The 23035-nt window shown below is 37.3% G+C and overlaps 1 protein-coding gene across 5 annotated transcripts; it reads right to left on the bottom strand.

The window, feature by feature from the left end:
- Positions 1–1851: 1851 nt before the first annotated feature.
- Positions 1852–22451, bottom strand: MIER3 (MIER family member 3). Of its 5 annotated transcripts, none has more exons than XM_062599954.1 (13): positions 22437–22451; positions 21719–21743; positions 19590–19735; positions 17467–17601; positions 15938–16058; positions 13656–13741; positions 13407–13479; positions 10782–10933; positions 10242–10323; positions 8010–8104; positions 6201–6328; positions 5884–6029; positions 1852–5787 (listed from the first exon to the last, which is right to left on the bottom strand). In XM_062599954.1, exons 1-13 carry the CDS (start codon positions 22443–22445, stop codon positions 5330–5332), a joined length of 1656 nt encoding a protein of 551 aa, XP_062455938.1. In that variant the 5' UTR covers positions 22446–22451; the 3' UTR covers positions 1852–5329. The 5 variants fall into 5 exon arrangements, with proteins under 5 accessions (XP_062455938.1, XP_062455939.1, XP_062455940.1 ...); XM_062599955.1 differs by having other exon boundaries at positions 8010–8101; XM_062599956.1 differs by lacking the exon at positions 22437–22451 and adding an exon at positions 20630–20675 and having other exon boundaries at positions 19590–19715; positions 21719–21733.
- Positions 22452–23035: the final 584 nt, after the last annotated feature.

The following is a 23035-nucleotide window of genomic DNA, read 5'->3' as shown; positions in this document are numbered from 1 at the left end:
TGAGGCCACAGTTTCGCAGGTACCTGAGTAACTCCTATGGCTCCAGCACCAAGGCAGGGGAAAGTATATGTGGATATGTATAAATGCTATTACACTTATTCTTCTCTCCTATTCCTTGCTCTCAAAATCATCATGTCTTTGACTGCTCATCAGCCCCTACGGTGAGCTAATATCTGACTTGCCAACATGGTAACAAAAAAAAAAAAAAAATCCAAACTTTTTTGCTTTATTTTCTGCTGTTTCAAATGAGTTGAAACAGATGATCATAGAGGAGTCAAAAAGAGCAAGCAAGAAGGTTTGTGGCTGAGAGTTGCTAATTTGACTCACTGTATCGAAGCTGTTTGAATAGTCAGGCACGTTAGAACTGAGACAGACAAGGAGGTGGAGATGAGGATTAGCTGCAGAGGGAAGAAGACCAACACACAAGGGCAGGAAGAGGCCCAGACTTTAGCGTAGCATGAAGGCACCAGGAGAGCATGGTTTTGGTGAGGCAGCAGGCTTCCTTCCATATCAGAGGCCAGAATTTGCTGGAAATTCTGAATTACTTTTAAATTACTTTGCCTCAGAGAAGGAAAAAAAAATCCAGGAAACTAGTAAGAAGTGTTTAGCAACCTGAAGTTGAGTTAGCTAGTCTTTGCCTTCTTGTTTTGCATTTGAGTTTGGGTGTAACTTAGCTATTCCATGTGTAGGTACCATACAGACTTCTGAGGCTGAGAGCCTTTTCAGTAGCAGAAGTGATTATGTCCCAGGATTATTTTAATGGAAACATATGTGGTTAAGTAACATTACTAAGTGGAGGTTTGAGAGTTTGAATTACTGATACTAAAACCATTTAAAGCCTCTAACATTACATGGCTAGCCGTTAGTTGTCTCAGAACAAGAAAGGATTAGATGGGGTTGGTCATTAGTTTGTTTTGTTTTCCCCTCCGTCTGCCTCAGCATTTGATCTTTACTCAACTGCTAGAAAAAGCGAGGGACTGCTTGTAAGCAGAGTTTTGGCTAGGTAACTTCTTTCTACTTGTTATAGCAACTATCATTAGAAGTAAATAAAGAAAAATCACCCCCTACCTCCAAATCTGTTATCTGTCCTAGCTCCTAAGAGGAAGGGGAAGTAAATCTCCTTAAACTACTTGACAAATTACTTCTATTGCTATTCAGAATTTTATCACCTTGCACTAAGCAACCTAATTTAAAAAATAATCCTTTCTTTACCTGAAGCTTTGTTGGGCCAACCATTGTACAAGGACTTTGGGCCTAGGCAGCTGCACCACTAATCCTTTGACAGAATTGGTATTTAAGTTCTTGGACTCTGAAAAGCACAGTATTACTTCTAAGATTAGCATCTATTTTCTTGATGGAAAGCAAAAAAAAAAAAAAAAAAAAAAAGCAAAGAAGCTCTAGTATTTCAACTATTCTAGCTTAAGGCTGAGCACTGTAGAACTTTTCATATCCACATCTATAATCTAGACTGATGTGTGGACTTAAGTGGATATATGGATTTTTGAAGTTTTCTTATATAAAGGACAGGGAGTGTAAGTGGTAAGCCACATGGCTTGAATACTGAGTTATACTGCAGTGAATAGTTACTCTGAAGCTACTTTTAAGCCTCATCTAAGCCCTTGCTATGCTTAAGCCTCAGTGTTTGAGGGAAATAATTACTAACTTTATCGCTTTATCTACATAATGTACTTTTCACATTTTCACTCTTCTTTCTGTAACCTTAAGTACAATGATAGTGTGCAGTTTAGTATTCCCTGGAGCATCCTAAAATGTGTTCAAAGTTACTGCTAAATAATTTGGAAAATGAAGTAGTAAACGTGGTGCAGATACATGAAAAGCTTCACAAGTGAAGAAAGGTTTCCAGACATTTATTTCTGGAACTGTACACCAGGTATTAAAGTACAACAAATACAAAATAATGCTCAAAAAAATCAGTGTTTATGTACAAATATTAAAACCAATGCAACAATAGCGACTTCCTCTTGAACATCTGATACTAAAACCTGTTCCGATTGTCACTAAATCTGTTGTTATGCACAGGGTACTTACTCTGAACTGAGAATAACTGGAATCTCTGATTTATTAAAAGGACTATAACCATACCTACTGTATTTTACAACTGATAGTATCTTCCTTCTTTCGATGAAAAATAGTAATAAAAAAAATAGTTACCTTGTAATTATTTTATAAATTACTGTATTTAGTTTCCCCATCTGTAGACAATGTGCTTGTAATGCTGGGCAAAATAGTGTCCCTGTGGTCAGTTTATCCATTAGTTTACATTCAAAGCTGAAATATTCACTAGAGACTTTGGTTAAATTAAGTAGTATCACTATGTTCTACTGGATCTGACGTTTTCATACATTTTTGACTCAGTTTTAAAACTTAAAAACAGGAAACAATTGCACAATTCATTGACCTAATTGTACACAATTTAGTATTCTTCAAACAGTATTGTACATCCTTCAAGTAAATTCAGCAGTTTGACCATGACAAGAGGAAAACTAAACATTTAAAAATCTAGCATGAGAAGATGATGTATGACTAACAAAAGTAAAAGTATTGCTATAATCACAGCACCAGTTACACTTCTAAATGAATCAGCTATCCTCTTCAGACTCCCTGTACATAAAAAGGATACATTTACCAACACTGCAATTGCCCATTATGTATTTTTGGTTTGTTTGTATGAAGAAAGAGTGTGGCAAAGAACAAAGAATTCATCACAGTTTGTTATAAGAATTGTGCTTCACCATCTAAGAACCAAGGCAGTATTCATATGGTTACAATTCAATTATCTTCATGCTGACTTTCAAAACGCAATTCTTTTAATAAACAGTAACAAGTTCTCCATTTAAATGTTTAAACTGAGAGAAAAATAAGTAAGTCCAGCTTTTAAAAGAAAAACTTCAATAAATAGCTATTTTACATGGATAAAGTCATAGTGGTACAAATTTATGAATGTCACATCAAGCATGCACAAAAATGTTACTATACACAGAAGTAGTCAGAAAATATTGAAATAGATATCTAAAAAGATATGAAGAATTTACATATTTACAAAATCTTGCAAATTATTGCCTCATTTTAACAAGGAATTAAAAGTAAACGATACCAGCTAGCTAGCCAACAGGCTAAATAAGATCAGCATTTAAAAATCTATTAGACTAGCCGGAATTCATTTTTCTCTCATATCATTTTCTGAATTTTGGTCAAAAGTTTTTATTAAATAACTAAAGTGTCCATTCAACTTGCTGACAACTCAAACCTTAGACAAGCCTCTGTCTACATTAAGATCCCAGCAATGCATAGATAAACTGAATATATTACTGCATCAGCTAATGAGAATGGGCATGTTCATTTAAGTGCAACTGGTATAAGCATTCAGTCATCTTTGTATAATGAATTTTTATACAGACCAGCCACTCACTGTAAACCCATAGTTAAACTTGAATGTATAACAATGAAGGATTATGGCCAGTATTTTACAAAATTACAGAAAATGTGTTGATTCATAAACAAAAGAAACAAGGTACAAAATTCAGCACAAAACACAGCAACAAGAAGCTGACAACTTGGCTAAAAATGTCAGAGTACAACACAGGGCCAAGGCTACCTGTTATTTACTGTGTACTTACTAGAATTACATACTTCAGATGTATAAGTTAAGAATTGATTACACAATTATCTCTACTTTTGTCCACTGTGCTAAACTATTTTTTTTAAATGGTAAATGTGCTATTGCGTAAACACTTCAAAGCAATCTTCATTACAATGCTTTAAAGAAAACTCTATACGCTGCATCCAAAACTCAGGATGTCAATGCAGTTCACAGTATGCATAATAAATACCCTCTTCCCTTTCAAATATTTAAATCACTACTTTCTAATTATTCAGCATAACCTTGAAGCAATTATTACAAATATCAACAATGCAGTCAAACTTAATCATTTAGTTAATGAAAACAAGTTAGTGGCAATTAGATTTGTGATATGAACAGTGCAAAGAAAAGTATGGAGGGAAAGGCGTAATCCTACTGAAATAAATTGCAGTTTCTTACTAAAAAAAACAAACAAACAAACAAAAAAAAACTTGAAGCTGTATGCTACAAGAACATATTACAAGCCAATACTATGTTTGGTTTGACACTTCCAGAAGAATTAGAACAATCCTTTTCAAGACAGAAGCTTAGTGGATGGCTAAATTGCACTCAGTGTTCAGAATAAAAATTTACAGAAGTTAAATAGTTACTTTCACGGGAAACTTTTTTACTCCTGTCATTTCCTATTTGACCAGGGTAATGAAGTGCCATTTTTGAGTCTATGACTTGCCAAAACAAGCAAATACAATCCACACTGAAGAAAAACTTTCGGATATATACTTCAAGGTTTGACTACTTCTATCTGAATTAGATAGTCCCTCAAAACTGTAACACTTTGAACTGCAGTGCTCTAAACAATTTAAGATGTCTTCCAAAATGTAAACCATTTAGTGGTAAATCCTAAGCTGTGCCGACTGTAGTTTTATACATCAGCTGCCTTAGGAAAAGTTAAGTTACACGATTACATTACTCGTCGAAGTTGTGGACAAACCCATCAGAATACAATAGGCTAAAATGCATCTGTTTAAGCCAGTAAGTTTAAAGTACACAGACACCTCTGGCAGTAATAATTACTTCTGTGTAAGGTAGCCATGGCCTGTAATTTTGCAACAGCATCCAAGCGTAGGTCTTCATACTTTACTCATTTTAAGTCCCTTGTGCTAGCTTCCACCAAGATGAACTTGCTGTTTTGTAAACTGAAGTGCTCTAGTTTAGTATCACATGAGAGAAGGTTCCATTTAAAAAACATCCTTGTATGTTTGTGCAGTTTAAATTAAAGAAACCCATCCCTGCCTTTATAAGAAAAAAAAATGCTACATTGAGCAGGGATCAGGATCGGTACCTGTAAACATTGTTATTCCACTGCATCTGTTACGGCAAAAGTAACTTAGACTAAAAAGCCACTCCAATCAGTTCAGAACTTCTGTGCTGGTTTTGAAATGGTGGCTTCTGTCTACAGGCTTTAAAAAAATTGAAGCAGAGCTTAAAGCTGCACCACAGAGTTCTCTTAGTCCAAACTCTGCCGAACATCGTATGACATTTCCACATTTATGGACTGAAAAAAAGAAATTACTCTTGATAAATCAAGATATAGTTCTATACATACAAAGACATCACTGATGTCATAAAGTTCAAACTTCCAGTGAAAGACTAAGCAAACTTGATAGCTCCCATCAAGTTCACTACTACTGCATAAAGTACCCACTGTTTGTTTAGTTCTCCGCAGAGTCATTCTGAGTGAAGGGCGGTATGTTGGTGTAGAGTGTGGGTATTGATAAAACCATTTGTCTCATTTGCAGATAGACTGCTGAAGTCAGCCACTGAGACAGCCATTTTGGCACTGGTAATATGATGTGTGTGGTTCTCAAAGTCCACACCAAGGTTATTTACAGAGACATCATTCATGAAAGATTCTGGGACAGCAATCCCCATTTTCAATCTCTTTGCAGGTCTTTCTGTCTCCTCACTGCACATGTTCATTGGGTTAAGCTCTGAATGATAAAAGCCAGTCTCAAATAAATTAAAACAATCACTTTCACCATTGCTTGGCAAGTTAAGCAATTCTTCTGTTCCAACAGGCACATGATTAACTGGTGCTCGTGGTAAGCTGTCCATAGGAGGAAAGGCATCATCCAGGCAGTTCACATCAGAAGTGTGGCAGACTGTAGCTACACTATTGGTCAGTGCTGGAAAAAAGATGAATACAATGTAAATAAAAGTTACTTATATATCTACAGCAAAAAAAGATATTACCTTATACTTATTTTTTTTTCTTGATTTACCTGAGAACTCATTGGCAGTGATGGAGTTCAGAATGCTCAGCTGCTGATCAGGGATGGATTCTGTTCTATTATTCGATGTTAAGGTTGAAGAATGTACTGCTCCACCAAGTGCTTCAGCTTCATCTACTAAGCGATCCATGTAGTCCCTAGAAGAACATTTATAATGTTAACATAAAAACAAGCCCTAAAAACAGAAATAGATTTGAGTTGCCACTGCCATTGCAGCATTACATTGCAACATTGAGAAGAGAATGAACATCTTCTATAGTCACAATTTACAACAGAAAAACATATATTCCAAGAACTCTATTACTTACGTAACTCCTGGATGATGGTTGTATCTCTTCTTTCCAAATCTTGTTTGCTGAGCAAAGTAATCATAACGTTCTGACTTCTTCCACATGTAGTAAAAAGCCACACACTCAGCAACTGTTCTGGTTCTTACCTAAAGGAAGGCAAGAACAGTTGACAAAATAAATGCAAAGACTTACGTTTTGTCATCTCCCCATTTTCCATATTCCAACAATACTATTAGTTTTACTGTTTTAGGATCTGGGAAAAGCCAATTCAGTTAAGAGATTTTAAAGAGAGCTATAGTTTCAAGTATGTAATCTGTTCTACTGTACTAACTTCAGTCTTATGTAAAAAAATATATTAAACTCCTAGCTACACATGAAGCAATTCAATTCACAACCTACATAATTTTATACTACACAACAGACACTCTCTTAAGAAAGAAGAAACTCAGCATATCAATAACCTAAGAGAAATAATGCAGGAAAGACTTTAGGCATTTTTTCTTTTGGTAAAGTCAGGAAATGCTGACGCTTTGACAACAAATGTACACAACAGTAAATGATCTAAATAACAAACCAAAATTGTAGTCTTGTGAGCAGGTATAATTAATCTACATTAACCATTTGTTTCTTTCCCCAAAGCAGAGATTGCTATGTGAAGGCAGATTCTTAGAGAACAAACCTTTACTACATCCTTCTGAAATATATCCATCATTAGGTTCAGAAATATTTCAGATCATCACTAGCTCATAGTTCCCTGTTAACATTCTGTAGTATCAGCGATAAAGAAACATCTCTTGTTAAATCTCTTCATGCACTAGATCTCCTCTAACCGAAGCCATACAAAACTGGTATCAGCCTGTCCTGAGTACCAGAAACTGTCAATAAAAAAGATTTTTCCCCAAACTTTCTGACATTTTACCTTCTCGGTAAAAATCCAGTGAACTCCCTAGACAAATTCTGGTCCATTGTGACAGATGCATCAACTCATGTGCTTTACTGCACGTTGTAAAAAAGTATTGTTAAGTCCTTTTTTGGCATCTTGTCTGAATTACTGTTTATTAGTAAATTCCTCCATTTAAAACTGGAACTACCTAAATGTTTGCCTTAAGACAGGTTCAGTCATCTACTGAGTAGAATTAGCTGACTTTTGTTCCAACACGAGACACAACTTTATTAAACATTACCTAAAATATGACAAAAAGGTTAGACTTCTAAAGAAAAAAACTCTAGATGGCATCAAAACATAAAGGAAACATACAGAAAGTTTGGAAGTATCCATTTAAACAGATTGTCAGCTATACCAAATGATACATATTTTTGATAAAGAACACAATCTTCAAGTGGAATGGAGTCAACCAGAAGCAATCCAGATCAAGATTAGATCGCCTTCTTTAGCTAGAAACCAGAATACTGACAGATGACTACAGCATTTTTTATTCTAGGAATAGAGGCGTAAGTCTTCTTCTGCAGAATTGCACCTTTCTGGTGACTATGGCAAAAATGGGTTACATTAAGATGTATTTTTCCCTCCCACAGTCATTGTATACAAATAGTGTACACTACTAGGAAAAACAAACTTTTAAACTAAGTTAAAATATAAATTCATAAATGGTAATAATGTAAACACAAGTATTTCAGAGATAATGTATTGAACTCATCTTTCAATCCCTATTTTTTCCCATCACAGCTGAGATAGATTTAGCACAAAAATGCCAAGTTGGTTGCAATATGCTGGTTATTATTTCACTCTTCTGCATGGCTTCTGACATGTGTATTGTTTCAGCATGACATCATTACCAATTCTTCCATTAACTGTAAACCGCTTACCTTGTTTTTCTGTATGAGATGAAAGTCTTTTCCATAAATCAGAAGTGCATGTTCAAAGCTTCTGCATTCTTCTTCTGTCCATGCTGTCATCTCTTCTAGACGGTTACAAAAGTAATACAATAAACTTATTTTCACCAGCTAACCTTTTATATATAAAAAAGTATGTATGTGTGCATATATATACACACGTGTATATATATATATATGTGTGTGTATATTTGTGCTGTTAATACATAAAAATCCAAATACACTGTAATAAACAATAGTTCAGTTATTCGGAACCACATTCTCTCGCTGCTGCACAAGTGTCCTACTTAAATTTTTACATTCTTGTTTAGAAATCATAATCTCTTACTTATAAGTCTTTATAATAACCTTTGATAGGCAAGGCCAAAGGGCATTCAGAAGTGTTCATTTCCTATTCTTTTTAAAGAAACTTGTCATCAAAAATCCAAGATTTGAAAAAAAGCATCAAGATATCAAGATTATTTTTCAAAAGTATCTTCTTACAGAGGATACAAAGAACAATGGTTGTTGGAAAAAAAGAGTAAAGAAGCAACTTGCTTTAATTTTTTTTTTAATACAAAGCCTATAATTTCTGAAATTGAACTTCAATTTTACAATTAAAAACGCTAAACAAAAAATATCAAGGGGCTGATCTATTGCATGGCTGCAGCATTTCATAACACATTTTATGACAAAGTAGTTCAAATTATACAAAAAGATCAGTTTTGTCTCAACTATTCTAGCTTTCCTGCCTTGATTATGGCTTTGCATCTGGAGATAACAAAGGAGAGATTTCAGTCATCTTAAGTTCATAGTGATGATTAAATGTCAGCTGATATTTAAAGTCAATGGGGGAAAAAAACCCACAACATTTCAAAATACTTCTTGAAGTGGATACTGGAATGAAGACCTTTCTGCTCCCAGATAACGATAATCATCCAGCTACAAAATAATTTTCTTCTCTCTAATTTTGCACTCCTTTCTACAGATTTCCCTAGCTTCAAAGAGCGGATCCCCATGTAAAGTCTCAAAGTTAAGAAATTCTCTTGAGATGTGGAACTGAACTCTCAGTCTGAGAACAGCACTGAACTTAAGTGGGTAGAGTAGATCATAGCATAACGGTTACCCTAAAAGACAAGCAGTGACAGCATTATCATCCCTTACCACTTTTAACTAGGATATTTTAAGACCCATTTGATTTTAAAAAAGAGTGTGAGTACTAGTCTTCAGGACAGAATTTGGGGCTCTGAATCACAAATGGATAGAGGTACCTCGTGGTCCAGAACCAAGAATCTGTATCTCAAAGAGCTGCAGGATTTCAGACACAGCCTTGTGACTATTATTTATTCTTTAGCTCTATGCAATCTCTTTTTTTTCCTCTGTTTCCAGAAAACATGACTCTTCTGGAATACCATTCTGCTACTCCTTATTGTCCCCTTCAGCTGTACCATAGATACTTACCTTTTACAGCACCTAACTAGCAAGCACTGAAGTCCCCTTTGGATCCAGTTCTAAGAAACAGAGAATGTCCCAGGTACTGCTACCAGGCCTCACAGTTCACTTCAGCTTTATGCAACACATCCGTGTTAGAATATTGGACAAAAACCCATCTTTGCTAAATGGTAAACTCTATTTTTCATTTTAGGAAGCAATAAAATTAGAGACAGAAGTTTACTTTCCACTGTAAATTCAGACAGAGCTCTCCTCACTTTACCCAAGACCTGTAGAACCACACGAAAGAACCAGTTTAGGCTGCAGTAATAGAACGTGATAACAGTACACTGCAGTATCTGTGCAGTGAGGAAGAAAGTGCAGCTCATTTATATTGGCAGCTATGTTCTCCTGATTCTAGTACAAATATTGCTGTATTGTAATTGACCATGATCTCAAAAAGTACTCTACTGCGAATGAGAACTGTCTTGCAGGAGCAAAATCATTGCTCCCCTTCCTTGCTCCTCTACCTGTGCCATCTATCCCAATTCTCACAACAGCAGTGAAAGAAAGGAAATGATAAAAGGTATAAAAGCTGTTCCTGCAACCTTTATACAAGTAGCAAATTTTTCTAGCAGGAATTTCCAGACGGCCAACAGTCAGAATATATTTAATTTGTGCCAAAGGCATCACACAAAGGGATAAGCTTATCATTCTAATTCTTACTTAAGGTTTTTCTACACAAATTTATTTTTTTTCAAACATTTCTGAAAAATCAGTTATTCTCTCTCTTACCCTGAGATGCCTTTCCATTTGAGCAGTATCTCTCAATTGCTTCTTTAACATTATGGCTACTTTTGAGAAGCTCATAGAGTGCCTAAAAAATAGAAGAAAGTCTTTTTAAAGAGTTAAAGTTTGCAAATATCCAGTCTAAACTTCTGAAACTAGCCATTCAGGCAGTATGCCTCATGTCAAAAGAGATAATTTATCATTATACATTATGAAAGTTTTAAAAAATAAGCAAAAAGAAGACTATCCAAAAAATGAGATAAGGTTTATTTAAGGAAATGTAAAATATTATATGCAAATATTTAAAAAGTTGGATTTGTTAAGAACATGGCAATGCCATGAACAGACCCCAAAGCTACCAACATTCAAATACTCATAAGCTTAAGCACAAGCTTAAAAAGACAAATAAGATACTGACAACATTAACATCCAATTAAACAAACAAACAAGCAAAGTTGAATATTACTGCCTTTACAACACAACCAAAGAGAACATACGCTAATTACAAACCAATATGTCACGAATGGAGCAAGATACAAAACATACTTGTTCATTGTCCCGTGTATGTATTCCTTCAGGAATTCTGCCAATCGTTTTCTCATTTCCTGTTCTTAAAGAAGTTTCAAAAAGATATTCCTTAACTTTGCTTTCTGAGATCACATCAGGTTTCCAAAGTAAATGGTCTTCATTTTCATAGGCTGTTGAAAGAGAAATCTATTAACATCAGGTCATTTTTAAGACTGTAACATAAAAAAAGCTGTTTCACAAAGACAAAAAACAGGAACATGGAACTAGTCAAATCAAACATCATGTTGCTACTTGTAATTCGCAGCTCATTTTTTTCCCAGAAGCCTGAGTTAAGAGACAAACCCTGCAGTATGCTGTGGTGAAGAGATTCAGGTTCCATCAGGAATAAGGATAAGGGACTGAGCTCTAAAGTCTTTACAGACAAGCAACTTGATGACAGCTAGATAATTCAAGTCACATTATGTACATGTGCACATCATCTTATATAAATAAACCAACAAAACCACTCAGTTTTATTCAGCTGTTTTTAACAAATAAGCTACAGTTTACTGGAACAGAGTAAGATATCACTTTGATATTTCAAACATTACATGTCAGAAGAAAAAGGAGAGAGGCAGTGAACTGATCATTCTCAGCTAAAATCTGCTAAAATTTAGTGGAAAATCTAGTGTTTGCCAAAACAGAGTGGATATATAAATAACAATATTATGATTTCCTTTGCTACATTAGAGATAAATCCTGGTATCTTGTAAAATCTGTACTTTTTTTTTTTTTTTTTTTTTTTACTCTACTTCAAAATACATGAAATCACATGTGGATCTCTTAAGAAGCATATCTGAAAGACAGTATATTGGAAATACACAAGAGTTGGCCTGGACCTTTGTCAATCTACACACACATTCAAATTCTAAAATCAAACTACGTTCTTTGATCAATAGTTAGCATTACACATGATTTTCATGTGCTGTTAGGAATACAAAAGTAGTAATACAAAATTAGAGAGTTACCCATTTCAATACACAAAACAATCGTAATGGCTGTTACAGTACAAGAGATGAAGAGAATCAATCAAAAGCAAGGAACAAAACTACTCCTCCTCAACAAGTGCTGTTATGGTTTAAGAATAGGGAAAACTTTCAAATAGAAGTATTAAAAGGTTAGGTTTACAGAAGAGTACACTGCCATCTAGGATGATTCTAGTAGCGAGGGTAACATAGCAAACATAAAACCTCTGTTTGCCATCACCAGATCTTCATGGAGCACAGAAGAAGCTTTCACAGAATCACCATTACACAGAAGGGTATGATTTCTCAATTACTGCCAAGCAGTTCTAAAATCCCAAAGCCTGTTTATCCCAGTATATACAATGTTCCAAATACAGTACCTCCATACATTTAGTGAGGTCCAACCTCTCCAAGCACTCCTGAAGCTCAGCTTCAACCTCCTTTATCAAACAAGACAACCCAGCTCTTCTTGTTGAAATACGCATCCGATATTGCCAACAGGAGCTACTCAGGCTCTCTCAGCTAGGAGTTACCTATTTGTTCTCGGCCATGTCAGTGGACAAGACTCTCATTGGTTTTCTCTAGCACTAAAAAAAGTGCTAGTGCAAAGTGGCCCTTCTCTATCTTTGGCCAAGGAAAAGTCAAAAAATGCAAACACTTGTATGCACGTAAGTGATGTTCCCCTTGCTAATACTTCCACCTCTATACTAAATTTTGTTCTTCTCTATTGCAAAGGATTGTTATTTGAAAAGCAGTGGATAATGGTGAAAAGACTTGATATGTTTGACTAAAATAATATTTTCATAAAATGATACAGGTTGAAAACAAGTAATTTAGAGAATGTTGAAAACTTGCAGAAAAAAAAGAGAATGAGATATGTTAATAAACAAAGGTCAAAAATTGTTCCTTAATTTCATGGCTGTTCCACCCAGAAGAAAATTTCTTTCAGTATCTACTTCTTGAATTTGACAGCTGTATGTGCTACGCTTTTCCTCATAATGAACTTTTTTAAAGATACCTAATAAAACTCATATTGAAAGTTCCTTTTATTTTTTCCACCCTATTACAATTGCATTTTTAACTCAAATTTACAGAGCAGTTACATCATACTTACAACATTTTACTTTATAAAACACAAAATACATCACAGGACTTGCACCTTCTGCTTGTGCTACGGAATTTTAAAACAGTTCATTGTTTTATGTTCTTCATATTTGTTCTGTAACCTATACAAGTTAGGCTTGCCAAAAAGGAAGCAAAGAAAAATACTGTTTTGAAGATTTTTCAATGTAAATCATGCTCTAAGCCCAGTTAAAATATTCTGAGGAAAATATTTCCTTCTCAACACATTCTGTTTGTTGCATCCTAAGACTACTGGATACTTCAGGCTTAATGTAGTGTTCCCATTCCCAACCCAATGAATTCTTGAGGATGTCCTCTCAAAGTCTATAGAATAGCATTTTTGAGAAATAATTATTTGGTTGCGTCTCTTCAGTTCTCTAGTACTTTTTCTTTCAAAAAAGGTCTTTTATACTTTAACTAAGCCAGTGACTTTCTACCTGACAATTTAAAAGAAAAATATCTTCATCAATGGCTATATATAAGCATAAGATAAAAAATAAAAGTCAGAAGAACTTACCCTTTTCATCATCACTGTATCTGCCAAGGTAAGGTGGAATTTCAGCCTGATACTGTAAACCAACCATTATTTCCTGAAGATGCAACAAAAACAAAACTATCAACTTAATGCATAGAAACATTAAAAAATGCCATATAACATGGCACTCAGCAGAGAATTCCAGAATTAAGGTACAATGTGTACTACAAATCTTATTTTTCCTTAATAATAAAGTTTTAATTTTAACTTTTCTGTAGAAATAGTTTTTACCTTTCTCAAATCTTCAGATGAATTGCCATTGTCTGCCTCCACATCTTCACCATCTGATTCCTTATCTCCATCACACGTAGTGTTTGCTTCAGACATATAAAGAATTAGGTTTTTAACTAGGAAGATTTTTCAGTCAATCACAGAACTACAAAAAGTTAGTTTTTTTTTGTTTTGTTTTGGTTTTTTTTTTACTTTTGAAAGGCCAGCTGTTTTTATTCAAGGAAACACTGATCAAGAATCTGTTAATCTACACTTCTATCAAACTATAGCATGAGGTCAGAAAGTACTGCTAATCATATACAGCAGAACTGAAACATCTATCACTGCAATTGAGACAGTCTACTATATTTCTAACAGTCAAAAAGAAATAAGACAACTTTTCTTCATCATTTTTTCTCAATAAAAGCTTATACCTTACAAAAAAGGTATAAGAATATAAATGTATGAGAACATAAAAGTACCACAGCTATGGTTCTGCCCCATTTAATCACAAAGAAAGTAACACTGAAGGCAAGTATTTATTGCCTAACAAAACCTTTAATCAGAGACCTTAACAGACATTCAAAACATTCTTTTAAACAAGACTGCCTCAAAATGAGGTTACAGCAGAAATGTACAAAATGCATTCAGCAAAATACAGCTGACTGCTTACTCATCTTTACTTTTTTTTTTCTTTGAAGAAAGACAGCATTCCAAGTAACTTATGATGGTACTTCGTAGAGTAATTCATATTTTAGTCTATGAAATGCTGTGGTGTTGGTTCTGAAGTAACTACTTTTACAGATTTATAATCCTTAGTAAAATGGAATTTATGGTTATGATAAGATTAAAGTTCTTTTCTTCTGTATTTTCAAACTTCAATAATAGGACACTCAAAGTATGGTTGCAATTTTAACTTCTTCCTCATGACTAACTAGAATGGTAAACACCAGAAACAATATTCTAGATTGTATGAACTGATGCTGTTCTGCTGCAGCCATTCACAGGTCTATCCCTTTTTGCTGTTAAAAAGTAGCAGGCCAGAAGCTAACATGAAGGCATTAACTAACATGCCTATTTTTTCCAATTAATCCAAGTTTAAAAAGACACCATAAACTAAATGTTAGAAATGTTTATCTTGAAACTTAATGATATCTTAGTATCAGAGAAACTAACAGGGCTGGAAGAAAAGATGAAATTACTAACAGCACAGAGAACTGACCTTTTTCTTCCTGAAATAGTGAGTATTTGATTTTAAAATGTCCAATCAAGGATTCTAGTAGAGAAAGAGTAACATTCTAATAGAAAACTATGATAGCAGAAAACAAAGATGACCTTAATCCTCAGCAAGACAAAGGCCTAATCAATTTTTTCCATGAACTGCCATATTTTCAGTGTCATGTTCATCAACAGTTTACAAGCAATATCTAAGTGCCAACAAGTTTGGGCTTGCGTAAGAAAAAAGGCATTACCATTTTTAAGGGTTTTGTATCTCTCTTTCTATATGAATGTCTTAAAATACATAATGAGCAGCGTAAAAAGGACTGCAACTGGAGATGACCCAGGTAGCACATCCCTTCTATCATCCCTCTTCTCTAGAAGGACAAAGAAATGGTTCAAGATATTTTTCAATTTAAAATCATTACAAAGTCCGCTGTATTGTTCTAATTCCAGGACACCACTGACCTCTGCAAGTGCAATAGGCAACAATGAATACCTAGCCCAAACTGGATAACTGTACTCTGCATTGTCGTATCTTGCCCATAATAGCTTCATGGGTGCTGAAACTTTGGTGGTGTTGGGTTCATGGGTGCAATCCCATATAACACAACTATAAGGTCCAATGGAACAGTGCTGTATATATGAAGGGAAATATTATTGCAGAGAAATCATAGCTCAATTCATGTCCTCAGACTGAATGAAGGAACCATTGACTTAAAAATAGCAGCAATAATTTTGGTCGAGGAACACTGAATTTAAAGAATGGTTACATATTTGTGTCATTCAGTAACATATCAGAAATCATGGAGCACGTTACTCAACACCACATTAACTAAAAATGATGAAAAGTTATTATAGCTGTAGAGATATTAATTGTATTTCTTGTATTGATCACAGAAACAAAAATAAGGTCTTTTAGGTAATCAGTAATACCAACCAAAGACAATATCCATTCAAAATATCATGCAAAGCACCATTCCTCAACTCCCAGTAAAGTCAGCAGCATACTGCTCTTTTGATATTTTAAGCTAAAAAGTTATGTAATATTGTATTGAGTTCTATTATAACATAAGGTTTCCTACATCTTAATGGTCGAGGAAAGAAGTCTGTAGCCTCATGTGAAGTAACCGATGGTGTCAAGTCATCAGCAGAGGATTGTGTTTCCTCATCATCACCCGACAAGAGGTCTTTGGCTATTTCCTCCTGTAGCATTAAATCAAAAAATAAAACCTCAGAATGACTATTAAGCATAAATTAGTACATATTTCAATTCAGCAAATCACAAGTCCCAAATAATTAAAATGAATTGTTTTAACAAAAATAATTTTAGTTTGTACTCCCTTAATTAAAAAGCTACTTCACTCCTATTAAATCTGAAAACAAATATAGCTGTTCTTTTCAGAGCTGAACACAAGAATTCTTCATTTTTCCCTCCTTCCATATTAAAATAAAATATACAAGAAGCAACCTCTGCAATCATCAATGTCAGAGGTTTCTCCAATTGCCTCTAATGAAAAATCCAGTGGAAACTGCTTCAAAACTTAGAGATCTTGTTGCACTTTGCGTCACAGATCTATCAAAACTGTAACAGGTTGTTATGCCCCTAAACTCTGAGGGGGCAAAAAATTGCCAAGAGCAGCTGTAAACATCTGCAGAGAAGACAACCATAGGTAACAGACAAACTGTTATCTTCCCAAAACACACAAAAAAATGAAGTTTCTGTAGATTTAAAAGGAAAAAAAAAAAAAAAAAGGCACACTTCCTCCACTAGCCAACATGTTTGAACCTCTCTGCATAGAGGTTGGAGAGGGAAAGAACTGTATTAGACAACAAGCTGACTACATTTTTGTAGCCTCAACACAATCGTGAATCCTAACGAGAATCAGATGTGCAGAGCCATCATTACACTCTACTTTCTGTGGAGTTTACCATTACATCATACTTACAGAAAGTAAAGAAAAAACAGATAAATTTAATACCTACAGACTTTATAATCCTTATAGCCAACAATCAGCTTAAAGCCTCAGAATTTAAAATTAGCCTGCAAATCACAAAAAAATGAAGTTTTCAGGGTTTTACATCAGCAATGCAATACAGGCAGTCATTGCAGATAAATTAATTTCTCTTGTCCCCCTAAGTCGAGAACTTTCCAAACAGTACGCATTTGAAAGAAACATTCCAAAACATTCAAGAGTGCATTTCCAGGTTATCTATGGAAGTCCTCATGCATGATATGCATGTTGGAAGCCAGAACTATTATTATTTCTGGAGTTTGCATAAATTAAAATAAGATGCAGAACTTGTTCAGAAAAAAACCATTTCTGATTTTTTAAGAAAACACATTAAGTTCTTCATATGAGCTTTAATAGACTGCAGTAACATAATGCAACTGAAATTGTTACGTACTTGTAAGTGCAATTAGTATATTTAAATCAAATGCTCAATGTCCTTGAAGAAGAATGAATTCAGAACAATACAGTAATTCTGGGCTGTATATTAAAAGTGTCAAAGATATGTATTTTGTAACATCAAGAGACAGTGAAACATAATTTGAGGTCACATGGGCTTCTGCTTTTAAACTATAATACAGGGGAAAATGCTTCTGACTTACTTTATCTAGAGTCATATCTGGAAGTTCATCTGCAAGTTCACTTGGAGAGCTATCTGCACTGGAACCTGCCATAACTGGAATTGTGTGTTCATAGCCATAGAATGCCAGTAAGTCTTCCAAAGGCATGTTTCCTTCCTAATATGAGAGGATTTACAGACATTTCAACATTATGCCAAATACTTGTAAACAGTTCAGACCTAAGAGGATAAGATGCATTTTGAAACACAAAAGTGAAAAAAAGAAAGAAAAATCTAACTGAAAGTAGGAAATTTCATTACAGTTTTTAACTATTTTCAGGCACATGATCAAAATAATTCATAACCATGTGTCTTGGTGTACAGTGAAGTCCTGCCAGGCTATTGAAGAAAACTGTTTACTGAATAAACAAATGAACAAAACTTTTTCAAAGCTAATCAATTACAGTTTAGTTTTTTTATTTGAAAATTTGCTCATTTTCTGATTCATGTTACACAGCCTAAGTGATTTACCCAAGTTCTTTCAAGATAAAAGATATACAAATAAGTAAGTATCATCAAGATGGAAGATACAAAAAAAATGTAACAACCCCTCTGCAATCAAGAACTGCAGAAAAACTTGAATACTTTCGTCCTACATAGTAACAGCTAAGATACTGATATTTTGTGCATTCAAAAAACTCACAAAAGCAAACCATTGCAGCAACTTTTTATTCCTTCTTTCCATCTCCTGAACAATATAATTATAATGACTCTTGGAAAGGTAACAGAAGACAGACAGGTAAGGATACAAAAGGTAAAAGGAATGACTGTTTATAATTGGCTTTTCCAACAGTTTTTGATCAACTCGTTTTATTAAATGTCACCATATTATACCTCTTGCCACAAATCAGTAAAACAGCAAACCCTGGAGGTTTGTGTGTTACCTGATCCAAGCCATGAAAGAATTATAAATATTTCCAATAGTTATACCTTTAAAAGTTGTATTACCTTTAAAAATTTCTTGTTGAACTCATATACTGATTAAATTACTTGTTTTCTTTAGTCAGCTAGGTCTTAGTCCTGCAAAGACTTTTCACAATGGGTAAACGTAAACTCATGTCCAAGTCTTTCCAGGATCGGGACCTAAAGTAATAAAGTGTTTAAGATGAGTGGCTCTCAGTTCTTTTTCCTTTTATCATTGAAGCAATAAGATCATTTTGTGGAGTAATAACTCCATTTTAACTACTAGAGTTGGCAAACTGCTTCACAATCACAATTGCACGCTCATACCAGCAAAAACATAATTGTAAAGAGGAAAGTATCAGGACAAAAATGTAGCAATAAAAACATTGTCAATTCTACATTTAGAATACATTTTTTATATTGAATACACAAACACATTTTCAGATTTGATGCTAGAAATTACACATTCCTGGAAGTTTCTTAACCAAAATCTGCAGTTCTGTTGAGTGATGTAAGCGGGTCATTGAACAGCAATGTAACTAACATCAATTTGTGGGTGTATAAAAGGGGAGACGCACTGGCATGGATGAACAAGGGGTTTAACAAGAAAAACAAGTAATTAAAGAGGGTAAAATAGAATAGGAGAAGCCAAAGAGCATGCTGGTCATTTTGTATGCCCATCAAATGCCAAATTCATGAAACTGAGACTGAGAACCACCATTTATGCAAATGAATGTTATCCATGATACTTAACACAGGACTGTTTGTTTCCAAATTGGAAAAACAGAGATTGACCAACAGAATGAAACAAAGCCAGGTGTCATGTAATAGTATTTGCAATGTATAATTTCAACTTAGTTTCAACTTACTAAAATTAGAAGTGCTAAGAATTGGTATTAGATAACTCTCAACTCAGCTTTAGTAATTTCTCTTCAAGAGTAGAAGTCTTATTATTAAATGAAAAGGAAGGATTTAAAACGAGCAGAACACTAATAGCTTTCAAAAGCTAAATTCAGCCTTTTTGTGAGGATGCACCACTATATCCTGATTAAACTTGACTTTTTTTTTTTTTTTTTTTTTAAGAATCAAGCTGCAAATGCATTTTGCAGGAAACTGCATTATGCTATACAAGTTCAAGAACAGGCTTTCACTAAAACAGGTACAATGCTTACAAACACTTAGGAGAAGGTAAATCACTCCTACCTTTTCTAAATCTTCGATTTCAGAGCTGAAATTTTTGCTTTCTTCCATCATTTCCTCTTCTTCGAGAGTTCGCTCATCATCATAATCATGTACCAGCATTTCAGCAGAAGGGTCGAAGTCATGATCCTCAGAGGATAAAGAGCCAACTATCAAAAAAAACCCTAATTTAAGTCATTTTTTTCTATACCAACACATGAAACTTCATTGCAGTAAAATACAAGGTTACATGCATTCTTTTATATACAGGGTCAGAACTTTCAATGAAGTGATGTTAACAAACTTCTATCTACCTAACAAATATAGCTGTTCTAGGTGAGCTTCCATTTTTGTATTTGTAAATAGCAAATAGGTGAAACTTCCTCTCTTGAGGTATACAGCATTTAGAAGACATAAGTAAACTATTGAAACAAAGTTTCAGAAAGCACCATCCCAAATTAAATTTTACTGAATAAAGTGTCCAAAACATCACTGAAATCATGACTAAGTTAAAAAAAATGTCACAAAATTTTAAATATTGCAAGCACATCAACTGTGCCTTACAAATCAGAGACTCTGATTTGTAGCTTTTGATCTTTATTTGTAGCATTACATCTTTATGATCTACAGCTATGATAACTAGCGTACCTTTCCACTGGTAAACAGCTAATGGGTTACGAATCAGTTTCCTAATACCAACAAAATAATACTGAGACTCACTGCAGATTAAAGTATCTCATTTGTGAGACTAAAATATTAAAACTAATTAAACTCTAGTATTTGATCAGGAAAGGAAGAACAAACACAGTAGAGCCTCAAATAAAATAAAACAAATAAAACAGAAGAATACAGAAATAACAAGACTCTGGTTATGGATCACAATAATTAGCAAGTTATTGTCACAGCTCTAAAGTCCAACACTTTTTCATACTCAAGAGGCTACTCATAAATCACCAAAAAAAGGTGCTCTTCTAATTTTAAGTGAATGTTATCATTACATTCTACAACTTTTAAAGATGCAAATATTCTGCACTTTAAAGTCAGTGTTCTCAAGTTAAAATTACCGAAATAACAGTGCTGTTTTGTTCTTTCATGTTCACTTTCTTATGGCTTTCAGGATGGAGAAAACAAACAGATTATGGTATTTCGCTTTCACTTCTGGTTTCCCTTTCTAGTTCTTACATACTAACGCTCTTTTGCAACGTTTGGCTTACAAGCAGCAAAGAAAAGAATTAAAGTATTATTTCCATATGAGATCTTCTGAGCATCAAGGAAATAGCTACAAAGTTCCTTCTCCTTAAAAAAAAAAAAAAACAGTATCCTTCTTCACAGTGCTTCTAGATTTTGAAGAGATGCTCATATACACTAACAGTTCTGAGTTAAGTTCTGAGTTAAAATATGCTGAGTTAAGCATATTTTAGCAATTATGCTAAGAGTATTCCTTATTTGCAGGGAATGAAGATAAACTTTGTCTATTTAGCTTGGTTAAAACAATACTGTGAAAGTTCACAGTACCACTGGGAAACTCTCAGGACAAAAACGCTTTTTATTCACATGCTATTCACATCATAGTCTCACAGAGCTCTCAACATAGTTGATAATACTACCGCAATTACAATAATTACATTTACACATTGAATTTTTCTAGTGTTAGATTCTGCAGCTTTTAAAGAACCATCAACTGCTCTACAGTAATCTTCTGTGTATGTGTGTATACTGACACACACCTATAAATACGTAAGATTACTGCTAGATACTTATTATGTGTGTATACACATACATATGTATCTGACATTATCAAGAAGCCGGAATTTTACACAAGCCCGCAGTTATCAGCAACGACATGAGAGGCCTCTCTCCACGCTACACAGCTTTGCCGAGCTGCTGACTTGAACGCACTACAAAAACTTTGTTCTCATTTGTGCACCCAGTTTTGAGTAACCGGAGTCAGACGGAGGAACTCCTCAACGCGCATCTCCTTCTTCTAAAAACCAGGCAGCCTAAAGTTATTTACGTGGGCACGAAGCACTTAGAAAGCCACTAGGCAGGAGGGGATAACTTTGCAAAGGAGCAGGCAGGAGCGGGCGGCCTGCGGGCGCGGAGGTGCCCGGCGGGGCCGGGGCCGGGGCCGGGCAGCGGCGGCGAGGACCAACCTGGGCTCGAGCTCCCGAAGGACGCCTGCAGGGGGGAGAGCAGAGGAGAGTGAGCGGCGGGGGCCGCGGCCGGGCAGCCGCCCCAGCCGGCGGCGGCGCCGCGCCGGCCCCGCTCCCCGCTGCCCCGCGCCGCGGCTCTGCCTCCGCCGGGCAGGCGGCCCCGCGCCCCGCGCCCGCTCCTCCCGCCCCCCTCGCGTCCCCCGAGAGGGCCGCCGGCGCCGCGCTCCGCTCCGCTCCGCTCCCTCCCCGGCGCGGCCCGGCCGCGACATGACAGGGGCAGCGAGCGCCGGAGCGAGCCGGACCGGCCGCCGCCTCTGCCTCGCTCCCCGCCCGGGCTCGCTCCTCCTCCCCGCCGCCGCCGGGCGCTTCTCCCCCGCCGCCGCCGCCGTCCCGTCCCGTCCCGTCCCGTCCCGCGGCCCCGGGCCCGGCGCGGCGGCCGCGCCCCCTCCGCGCCGGGCCGCGGCCTGCCGGCCGCCCGCGGGCCGCGAACCCGGCACCGCGCTGCGCCCAGCCCGCCCTGCGGCCTAGTCGCGCAGGCTCCCGCTGCCCGGGCGGCGAGCGCCGCCGCCGCCGCCGCCCCGCGGGCCCCGGCCGCCGCCGCGCCGGCCCCGCAGGCGCCTCACGGGGATGGCGAGGCGGGCGCGGTTGGCCCGGCGCCGCCGCGGCCCCGCGCCGAGCCGGCCGAGCCCCGGCGCCCCAGCCCGCTTTCCCCGCTCACCTCCGCCATATTGGGACGATGGGGCTGAGCCGCGGCGCTGCGCCGAGTGCCCGGATGGGGCCGCTAAGCCAATGGCAGCCGCCGCCGGAGCGGCGCGGCGCGGCGCGGAGCCGGCCGGGCGGGCGCGGGCCGGGGCCGGGGCCGGGGCCGGCGGGGCCGCGGCGGGGAGGCGGCGCGGGGGCAGGGGCGGCCGCGGCACCGCACCGCCTGCCTCGGCGCGGCCCCGGCTGCCGGCGGCGCCCCGAAGCCAGAGGGGCCCGAGGGCGGAGGGCGAGGCGGCCGGGCCCCGGCGGCTGCCGCCCGCCGCTCGGTGCGGGGTGCGCCCGAGCCGCGACTGGCGCCGCGAGCGTGCGGGTCTCCGCGCGTTGCGGTGCTTTCCGGCGGCTTTGGGCTTTATTCCCGATCCGCCACGGGTGAGGATCTGAGCACTGCTTTCGGCTCGGTGCCGTAGCCCGAGCTGCGAAGATTCACGCTCTCGGCTTTGGCAGTTGTGCCTCCCTGCCGCTAACCAAAGCGGCGGCGCCCTGCTTGCGGTGTGCGACGCTGGTCTGCTTGAGGGGGGAACGGTGCGCCTCGCCGCAGCGAGGAGTCGCGGTGTG

Source organism: Rhea pennata, chromosome Z, assembly GCF_028389875.1.
Source record: "Rhea pennata isolate bPtePen1 chromosome Z, bPtePen1.pri, whole genome shotgun sequence".
NCBI classification, from domain to species: domain Eukaryota; kingdom Metazoa; phylum Chordata; class Aves; order Rheiformes; family Rheidae; genus Rhea; species Rhea pennata.
This window is presented reverse-complemented; position numbering and strand designations above follow the sequence as displayed.